The following is an 11361-nucleotide window of genomic DNA, read 5'->3' as shown; positions in this document are numbered from 1 at the left end:
TTTATTCCAAAATAAAAAGGGGTTAAATTAGATGCTAATCAATATTTCAAAAAAAAAAAAACCTAAAACAAATACACCTGGCTGCCATAGTGCCATGCGTGAGGTGCATCATCCAATGTCCCCAATTCCATGCCTATGGCCCTTGTGCCTTTCATATTATAGTATTATTATTATTTTTTTCTTTATATTTTGGGTTGGTTTTCATGAGTACAGATAAGAAAGTAATATTTAGCAAACAAAAAAAAAGTAATAATTTTTAAATCCATATTTTGCCCCAAAAAAAAAATCTTGTTCCTTCGGCCTAAATAAACAATTTTCTTTTTTATTTCAATTAAAAATATAAATAAAAATAAACCCTTTTTTCCCAGTCTTATTGGACCAAGTCCTTGCTATCATCACACGCTACCTTCTATATAATGTCTAGCAACTTTCATGAAAACACATAGCCACTCACTGACACACAAACACAGAAATGGAAGCAATACATGTCTTCCTATTCTGCATTACTCTCATCTTGTTCTTTATCCGACCCAAATTTCTTCGCAAATCCAACACCAAAAACCTCCCACCAGGCCCAAATGGCCTCCCTATCATTGGTAACCTTCACCAACTTGGTCCTAGACCCCATGAAACTCTCTCCGCAATGGCTAAAGAGTTTGGTCCCTTAATGACTCTCAAATTTGGCTCTGTCACCACCATAGTTGCTTCCTCTGCTGAAACCACCAAAGAAATCCTTCACACCCATGACCAAACCTTTTCTAACCGACCTGTCCCTGACTCAGTAGCCACTCAACCACACCCAGAAGGCACTCTTGCTTGGGTCCCCGGTAACCACAGGTGGCGCAACCGTAGACGCATATGTAGCACCCAAATGTTCACTTCTCAACGCCTTGACTTGTTACAACACTTTCGTCACAAGAAAGTGCACCAACTCATAGCTCACATAAACAAATATAAGGGTACCCCAGTTGATATTGGGTCCTTAGCTTTTGCTACCACGTTGAATCTTATATCAAACACTATTTTCTCGGTGGATATAGTGGACCCAGATTTTGAATCAGCTCAGGAATTCAAGGAACTTGTTTGGAGGATTATGATGGATGCTGGGAAGCCTAACGTTTCGGATTACTTTCCGATGCTGAAGAGGTTCGATTTACAAGGTGTGAGACGCCATGTTCAGGTTTCCTATAAGAGGATGCATGAGATATTTGATGACATCATTGCTGAGCGTCTGAAACACAGAGAGACTGATAAGACAACAAGACATGGTGATTTCTTGGATGTGCTTCTTGATCAGATGCAAGAAGATGGGTCTGACTTTAGTATTGAGACCATCAAGCCCCTGATTCTGGTAAGAATTTAATACAACTTTCTTAGATTCAGCCAAAAAAAAAAAAAAAACAACTTTCTTAGATTTATCATATATATATAAATATATAATTATCAGTTGTTATCTTTGACTTTTTTTTTAATATAAATTATAACTGTATAACTTTCTTATGGTAATTACTAATTACTCGGAATCTGTCGCATGCACAAAAATTATTGTGTCGACAAATTTTTTAATTTAGTTAAGGATTTGATTTGTAAATGAGACAGAATACAACACGTATTTAAAAATGATTTAACTTAAGATAGTTACTCTTGGGTCGCTGTATGGTGTCGGAGTGTTGTAGTGAATAGAAATCTTTAGCATTTTCTGAATTGAAAACTGATAAGTCCCTATTGATTAGATCCCATCTTGCAAATTGCATCGGGGTACATAACCCTCGTTGTCATTGGCTCGAGAGTTGGCCCAGCTGGTGTGACAATCAATATGTAATATTTTCAAATCTGCCGAACATATTATATTGCTATGTTTTTCATGCAAAGTACAACTTACACTTCCCCTCAAAAAAAGAAAGTACAACTTACACTATGATATAAAAGCAAATTATAATATTAAGTATCGATCTTTTTAGCATGAAAATCATCATAAAAGTTATTAAAAAGAATAAAGTAAAATAAGACGGTGTTTGAGAGAGTAATTTAAATTATGTTATTTGAGTGTTTTTGATATATGTGTAGGTGAAAAAATATGTCAAAATATGTGTAATGTTGTTTAAAATGTGTAGTGTTGTGTTTGAAGTTTTAACTAACTTGCCAAACATTCCCTAAAGGATCACGGAAGGTAAGGTTGAGTGACATTCTTGATTTGAATCTCTTTAAAGTTCTTTCTTACCCAGAACCTAATGATCACCAATAGCCTAAACCATCATTATTGAGACAATAAAGCCACAGCCACCCAACTGCACCCAAGACTTCTTTTTTATTTATTTATAGGATTTGAACTCCTTTGTTATTCATTGAATGACCAGGAAAAAAGAGATAAGAAGTTGGGGGCCACAAGCATGTCATCATGCCCATAAGGAAGTCGTTGTCTGAACTGTAATTGACGTTAAGAATTACTAATTACAATATCTAATTTTGTAAAGGTCTACACGTGATAACATCTTCAAAAATTAGACAGAAGATTAGAGTCCTTAGGCTGAAGATTTGTAAACAATTAAAAACTTTTCTATAAATTATTAAAAAAGACAAAACTTAATTGTCAAATTATAACTTCAACTAATAGAAAAGTTATTCTAGAATCACACATTTGTTCATACATGCACTTTGTCACAACTTATTTATATTTCAATTCATAATTGAATTATATTATTTACATATAAGTTTATCACTTAAAAATATAATTATTCTAAGATCACATCATTTTTCACAATTCTTTTATTTGGCTGATTGTGAATTGTAAAAAAAAAAAAGAAAGAAAAATTCATATAAAAGTAATAATTAACCCATTATAAGCTGTAACCGTGAAAAATGACATAGGTGCGGGCTGAACGCGTTCAGCTTTTTTTTTTTTTTTTTTTCTCCTGCTGCACGTCTCATTTTTCAAGGGACAAATTATTGTGCACATCCTGTGCAGACATACTGTATAATCACTGTTTATATACTGTGTAATTACTGTTTATATATATTTTTAAAAAATTTTAATTAAAAGTAGATCACATGATACACGTATTTTTTTAAAATTTTTTAATTAAACTAAAAAGTAAAGCTGTATCCAAGCCGACCCAGTCTTACAATAACTCCTTGAAACACTCCTGTGACTAACACCCACCAAAGAAATTGTGAAAAAAAGTGGTTACCCACAATGTTTTCCAAGACTTTTGGTATTGGTTTGGAACATGACTCAAAAGTCATTTGGCCAAACAGGGGAGATTTTAGGGGCTGTGTGGTACTCGCCTTTGGCTTTAGGGCTGTTGTTGTCGTGTCACTTGACAGTTGGATCCTTTGAAAACCCTGGGGCCCACTTCTAGAAGTCAATTATTGGCTTTTTAGCCAGCTGTTGTGCCTGTTACCTGTTTAATTTTTTTAACCATGGGATGGGACACAAAGTTTGATTTTTAACCATGGGATGGGACACAAAGTTTGATTTTTTTTTTTTTTTGCTGAATAGGAAGAAAGTTTGATTCAAAATAAAAAATATCATCCCTATCATCTCTCCTAGATATTTTCATGCCTTTTGTTGGGTTGTGGTTAAAGCCAACAATCTGCATAATAATAATAATAATAATAATACACGCAACTTATTTGTATAAGCTAGTAAATTATAATTCATAATTGAATATTTATTAATTTTTAATATATGTTTACATTATATATATATATATATTAATGGGCTCTGGTCAGCATTAGCTAACAAATAGGTGTTATTATGACATTCAAGATACCAATTCTTGAATGAAAAAATGGGCGGTAACTAGCATGATGGAATGACTAATATTGATGCTAAATGACCAATTCAACTATAGACCTTATCTTCCTAAAAAAATAAAACTATAGACCTTATCATAAAAACTTGAAACAGATCTTGCCTCATGTTCTCTTCTTTAAATGCCCTTTGTTTTATTCGTGATTATTATGTCTGACATTTACGTATGAATACGCAACTGTCATATATATATATAATAGTTCAACAATACTGATCAACCACTTCAACTATTAAACCAATGTATCCATTGGTCATAAATAGGACAAACTTTTACTTAAATTGGTTTAAAAGAAAGTTTCATAACATGAAATTTAAAAAAAAAATTACATAATATAATTGTAGCCACAATGCATATTTAATAATTATATGATATTTTAAAATGATTTAATAAATCATGAGTATATTTAAACAATCTTATAAACGGTTACGTAAAGTAAAACTTTGTCCATATTATTTAGTCTTAATGCATGTTGTAGTGCTCAATTTTCAAGTCTACTTCTCACACATGAAAATGTTTACAGGATTTGTTTATCGCCGGTAGTGATACATCTGGATTGACTACGGAATGGGCAATGGCAGAGCTTCTACGTAAGCCTAAAACATTGCAAAAGGCAAGAGATGAAGTTTTGCAAGTGATTGGTACTCACGGTGAAATCAAAGAATCAGACATTGATAGACTTCCATATATCCAAGCAATTGTGAAAGAGACATTGCGGCTTCACCCACCTGCACCACTTCTCTTGCCTTACATAGCTGGAAACGATGTTGAAGTGTCTGGTTACACCATATACAAAGGAAACCAAGTTCTAGTAAATGCATGGTCTATTGGTAGAAATCCCAAATATTGGATTGACCCTTTGTCATTTGAGCCTGAAAGGTTTGTAGGATCCAACGTAGATTTCAAAGGAAGGGATTTTGAGTACATTCCATTTGGTGCTGGTAGAAGAATTTGCCCTGGCTTACCACTTGCTCAAAGAATGGTTATCCTAATGCTGGGTTCAATTTTGCATTCATTCAATTGGAAACTTCCCGAGGGAATCACCCCAGAGAACCTTGACATGTCTGAGCAATTTGGAATCACTTTGAAGAAGGCTAATTCTCTTTGTGCCGTTCCTTTTGTGGAGTAAAGGAATGGATTTTAATTAATGGAGTTTGCATATTACCATGTACTTTATGCCCCTTTTTCTTTTGCCTCCACGTTGGTTTTTTTACAGTGTTCTGTGCCCAAAGGATTGATTCCTTTGTGCAACGTTCGGACTAGGATAAAAAAATTTGATCACCTAATAAGCTCTGTACTAATATCTTGATCAGTATATGAAAGCCTATGTGCTCAATAATGTATATTTATGTGTCCAGAATCTTGTTAATGCTCATGGATGTGGTAGGTTTTTGATACCTTTATACTTGGTTAAATTCAAAGATGAAAACCATAATCTCCCCGCGAAGAAATTATCTACTATTAGGACTCATACCTCATATTAGGGGAAACTGGGAGAGAGGATTTTTCCCGTAAAAGTAAATAATTTCTCATTTCTCAATCTCGTTATGTCAAGGACTTGTCAAACTATATGCTTCCAGAGCTGAAAAGTGAAAACTTTGTAATCTTGCTTGGGAAGACAGGAAATCTTTCAATTGCAGTGGCGTCAAGGTACTGTCAAACCATGCCCCCAAAGAAGACTGAAGATCAAACCACAACAGTAAACAAGTTCAGCCATGTGATGATAGTTACTAAGAACAACAACATACATCATTTTCCACATCAGGCACTTATCCTTAGTGGGACTGTGAGAGGCTGTCTTCCAAAAGCCACCATCAAAATTCAACGCAAGGACCCATTTTTCCTTTTCATGAGAAGTCTTAATTAATTCTCTAGAGCACCAGACAAAACATGAATATCACAGAGGTCATTTGCCATTGACACAATATCTTCCATTGTATTAAATTTCCCAGTTAAATTAAATCAGATGACTGTCTTGACTAATGCAATGTTACCTTCCAAGATAATTAAATTCAACCAAAATGATTTAAACACATGGTTGAATTTAAAGAACTTTAAAGTTTAAAGAACATCACATGGAAATTTTATGCATTCCAGGAAGAGAGAATCTGAACAGAAAGGAATATATAGAGGCAGTTTGTATAGAGAAAAAGGGAAATCTCAATCTCAGTCAACAATCTTAAGTAATTATTTAGTACTTCAGGGGTACAATCCACTTGAATTTCAATTTGCCACTTCGGTCCCCACATGGTGTTGTACTCTTTCCAGTTTTATAAAGAGCTAGTATCTGCTTAATTCCCTACATCTAAAGTACTTTGAATTTTAGTACTTCTTTGTTGAAAGGTTCTCCCTTTCCAGATGTACTAAGAGACATTTTTTGGACACATCTTATATGGTCGGTTTTCACTTCAGCCTAACCACTACACACTACACCTACAAAAGGGAGGGAACCGGTATCTACTCGGTGCGGTCGACAACACCAGTTCAATGCAACTAATCAATTACAAAATTGAAAAAAAAAAATGTAGACGAAAATCATTGGTCCAATACACTCTTTACATCTAGATATTATTTTATTTTCCTTCATTTTCTCAAGAACCATATACTATGCATTCAACACACCCAAATTGCATTAGAATTAAATTCATCAAATACCAGAAGCAGTCTATGGGTGCAAGCGCCCCCTAGCGATGGTGGTCCCATGGGAGAATATGTCTTGGCCAAGTGGACCTAGTGGAGGGTGAAAAATGGAGTTACCACCTAGATTAGGTCTAGAAAAACATTAATATCATGCTCAGGGCTGGCCCAAACGTTTTGGAGGTCTAAGACGAAATCTTCAAATGAGGCTTTTATGTTATCACTTAAATGATATTTAACTAGCATTTTATATAATATATATTTTTTTAAATCTATTCTTTTTACTTTTTAATATGATTTCTTTTTTTTACAAAATGCTAAAATTATAACAAATTTTACTACAAACTGTTGTTGTAATGGATGTGATTAGTGACATGAGATTTACAAAAATGCTAAAGATATTATAAAATTTATAACATGAGAATTACAAAGATATATCACCAATTATAAAAATTCATTAAAAATGCATTCAATAGTTTGTTGAAGTCCACTTATTATATTTATTGTCACATCAAATTATAAAAGTTATGTAAACCATCGCACACACTTGGCGCAGTTGTCACTTCACGAGTATAAGTGCTTGTGAGGTGGGGGGGGCAAATGTTAGAATTCAAGTCTCTAAGAGTGAGCTTCACATATGTATACACTTAGATTAGGTTAGAGTAGAATTTTTATCTTGTATAAAAAATGAATAAATAAAAGTTATATCGTAAAATTTATAGTATTTTTAATATTTTTCTAATTGAGTTACTTGTGATTAGTAACAATCTATTTGTAAGACCTATTTATTTAAATTTGTCTTATCTCTATCTCTAGCATTACTTAATTCTTTGGATCTTAATGGTGAAAAAAAAAATGTAAACTAATTCTTTTTAATATCTCCCAAAAATATCTATTAAAAAAAATTTCCCCTTAAATTTGGGACCTTTTCCTAGTAGAAGGCCCTAGGCAATGGCCTGATTGGCCTAGGCCTAAGGCTGGCCCTAATAGTGCCCTTATGTGAAAGGCTGATCTTACAAAAGCATGTGTCCAGAGTTTGAGTACGGAGATAAGAAGGTATTAGAAACCCAATCCCATCTAACCCATGGATCGACATTCGCTCATTGTGTTACATATCCTAATTCCATCAAATGGTCCTTTAATAAGTTATTCTATACACACACGTGCGCACTAAGCCTACCCTAACATGCATCTAGCACCCAACTTAGCATTCATCTAAACATGGCAAAACATACATTTCATATTCATCATCCATCTCATCACATCCTAACATACATCTAGGCATAGTATCTACTATTCATCTAGCATGTGCACACCCCAAGCAAGCTCATAACTCCAATTATCATCAAGGCAGTGAACATTCAAGGCAACAAGCATATCATATACAGACAACATCAACCAAGCATCTCATATTCATCACAATCAACTATGTTCATCATCCAATTCGAATGCATGTTCATGTGATTATGCATGACTTACCTCACTTATCTTACTGCATTAATCCATGATCATGTGACTATGCATGTTCATGTTATTCATCTTGCACACAAAACCTAATCTTTAATTAAACACTCAAAGCATGTGAAACATATTATACTACTAACGCTAGACCAAATCATGTGTAAATTGACCTAAACAGAACCTAAAACATGTATTAAAACTAAGCAAAATAGAAAGGAAAAGAAAATTGACAAATCCTGGTTTCTAGATTGAACATGCGTGCACATGTTGGTGGAGATGCATATGCATGGACGAGCGTTCGCTCGTACGCATCCCTACTACTTATGTTTCTTACCCGCAATACAGATTACAATAATAGAAATGAATAAAGTCATTTAAAAAGTTTATAATTCCTTCATCACAACAACTCCAACATAAATCATGAAACTTATGAAAGAATCCTACCTTAGTAGGTAAACTGAAATCCTACCATACAAATTTCACCAATCACTTTTTGTCATAAATCCCAATTACCACAAGGCCACTAACCGCTATTTACTTCAAATAACATATTATTTTTAAAAATATTAAAAAATTGAATATCAATTTAAAAGCATGAAGTGAAACTACAAAATAAAATCAATAAACCTAGTTACCCACAAAGCTCACTTCCAAAAACACACACACAATTTCCTAATTGTGCAATAAATAAATAAACTTTACCTCACTCAACAAAATTAAAACAACCAAAAATAGGGAGAGAGGGTGACAGATCATAGAGCACTTGTTGTTATCTCTCACATATAAAATAAAATTTATAATTAGAAAATAGGAGAGAGAGAGAGAGAGAGAGAGAGAGAGAGAGAGAGAGAGAGAAATGGCAGTGATGTGGTGTTTGTGGGTATGCCAAAGCTTGAGAAAAACTTTGGTGGAAGATGAGATTTTCTTTTTGGTGAGAGATGAGAATTGTTTTTGAGAAGAAAATGGAAGATGGGATTAGGATTAAAAACTAGGGAGAGTAAAATTAGGGATCAGGATTTTTTTTTTGGGAGAAAAAAAAAAAGGATTGGGAAGTATGGTGGGAACGTAGGAGTGTTTTGGGATTTTTTTTTTTTTTTTTTTTTATATTTAATTTGAACGTGGGAGTGTTTGTTGGAATTAGGGGATTGGAAATTTGGTTTTGTTTTTATTTTATTTATTTAAATGTTAATGTGGGAGTGTTTTTGGTTTGGGGGATTAAAGATTTTTTTTTTTAGTGTGAAACTGGGAGTGTTTTTTTTTTTTGGGCTTTGGGGATTTGAAAATTTTTTGTGCCATTTTAGGTTTTGGAATTCTGACGCCAAAAAAAAAAAAAAAGTTCCCTATTGTATCGTTTTAATAGAAGCTTTTTGAAAAGTGCTTCAAAATCCAAATAAATTAGCAATAGTCACTCTAATAAATGCTGCAATATATCTCTTTTAGTGGTGTTTTAAGAAAATGTTGCAATATCACTATCTTTTGAAGCATTTTTTAAAAACACTGCAAACCAAACACTGCAAAAGTCCACATTTTTTGTAGTGTTAAGACCCCTAATTTTTACTTGCAATTTGATTAATTTTAATCTAAACGTAACTTGATGCAGAATATACGTTGTACATTTTTAGACCCCTTAACACAAGTTGTTTAACTTAGTTATTTAGCCAAGTGATTACTTAGATAAATTATTCAGTTCTAGGTTAACACATATAAATCATATCATGTAAATAATGCAGAAATATAAAGAACACAACGATATAATAATCCAAGAAAACAAACCAGGGAAAAACCTGAGAATGATTTAACTTAGCTATCCTCAAGATAAAACAGATCCATTATAAAAGAATTGAAGTTTGTACAATAGAACTTAGACCACTAACATCCTATTGCTACATCGAGTAGAAAACTTACTACTACGACCACGTGACAGTTCCGAGTCCACCGACTACTTCTTTCCTTGATTTATTGCAGCCACAAGTTCTCCTACTTGTGATTTTGAGAATCCACTCAAAGATTTCAGATCTTCTTTAAGTTCTTTTTGCAGCAACTGAAGTGATCACCAAGTTCTTGACATGAATGTTGAGCTTGATAACCCTAAGTTTGTATAAAGGTAAACACCTTTAGATCTCACAAGAGATTCAACACATAGCACATTAAAAGATCTCTAGAATGTAGCTAGGGTTTTTCTTCTTATATGTGAAGTAAAACATAAAACCCTACACATCAAACGAGCTTGGGCTGAATTGAAAATTCTACAGAAAATTAAATCTACATGATTCTCGATTGATTGAATCTAATTTTTGATTGATCGAGCCTTGTAGATTTTGTCCAATAATTTCTGCAATTACTCAATTCCAATTTGACAATTAAACATACTTTGAGCAATCCTAAACTTAGACTTTATGTTTTGATTATGGTTTGCCAACACATTGCATATTGAAGTTCTAATACATTAGTTCCTAAGGTCTTAGAACGTAACATACATAATTAGCAAATTAATTAATCAAAAAATTCAACAATTGCATAGATGAACATATAAGTGCAGGGCAAAATGTAAAGGGCCATAGGAAAAAGAGACACAAACTCAAGATAATACCGCGATGTGTTATCGGAGAAGAAAACCAAAGAACTTGAGGTAAAAATCTCTCTGCAGTCTTCCAGGCTGAAATGATTTACTAGTCAAAAAGACCCTCAAAGCCTATTCTATCCAAGTACTTGAGCCCTCTAAGCTCCAGCCATCAATGGACTTTATCGAGTCTTGTCTTTACTAGCTTCTCGAATCTCGTAATACCGCCCAATTGCTTTGCCAAGCCTCACTAGCTTATTTTGGCAAAAACTCAATGCTTCCCAAGCTCCAAAACACTCTCTGCACTTTAAATGGGTGTGGGATGTGTTTGGGTACAATCTTCTCTCAATGTTTGACAATGGGAGAAGAGAGGAAAGGAAAAAAAGACTACAAATGAATTATTTATTGAGAATGAGTAGCTCTCTCTAAAAGGTAGGTGTTGTAAAAATCTCTCTCTGGGGTTTTCTATTTGATAGTCTCCTTACAAATTTGTGGATAATAAGGGGCCGTTTGGTATGATAGTTTAAGCAACACTTTTCAGTTTTTAAACAATATTACACGTATTTTCACACATTTTTTCATTCACATGTATTTCCAAAAAATAAATAACGCTACTAGAACAACGTTACCAAACGGCCCCTAAATGTAAATATAGTGTGGGTGAAGGGTATGAAAGTCACACCTAAAATCCCAATAGTTAGAGTATCTAGTGGGTCATCTTGCGAGTTGGCCAAGTTATGAGTTACTCACGAGATATATGGACTCTTGAACTTTCACATTTGCTCCTTACTTGGCCTTTCGTGGGTTTTGCAATCCCAAGCTAGTCGCGAATTCCAATTTCTTGAGCAAATGTTCACCACTTAAAACTAAACTCATTACAATTAAATCCCA

At 33.7% G+C, this 11361-nt stretch overlaps 1 protein-coding gene across 1 annotated transcript; it reads left to right on the top strand.

Annotated features, from left to right (window-relative positions):
* The first annotated feature begins 427 nt into the window (after positions 1–427).
* LOC142609512 (geraniol 8-hydroxylase-like) lies at positions 428–5155 on the top strand. The gene is made up of 2 exons (XM_075781104.1): positions 428–1351; positions 4336–5155. The coding sequence occupies exons 1-2, from the start codon at positions 473–475 to the stop codon at positions 4939–4941; spliced, it is 1485 nt and encodes a 494-aa protein (XP_075637219.1). The 5' UTR covers positions 428–472; the 3' UTR covers positions 4942–5155.
* The last annotated feature ends 6206 nt before the right edge of the window (positions 5156–11361 follow it).

The sequence above is a fragment of the Castanea sativa genome, chromosome 9 (assembly GCF_040712315.1).
Source record: "Castanea sativa cultivar Marrone di Chiusa Pesio chromosome 9, ASM4071231v1".
Taxonomy (NCBI): domain Eukaryota; kingdom Viridiplantae; phylum Streptophyta; class Magnoliopsida; order Fagales; family Fagaceae; genus Castanea; species Castanea sativa.
Note: the sequence above shows the minus strand (reverse complement) of the source record. Positions and strands in the feature narration are given on the sequence as shown.

What these genes read in the sequence shown, in the direction of transcription:
- LOC142609512 (XM_075781104.1), top strand. Translation starts at nt 473, where the DNA reads ATGGAAGCAATACATGTCTTCCTATTCTGCATTACTCTCATCTTGTTC. An exon ending in CCATCAAGCCCCTGATTCTG is followed by an intron (nt 1,352 to 4,335) that starts GTAAGAATTTAA and finishes AAATGTTTACAG; the next exon opens with GATTTGTTTATCGCCGGTAG.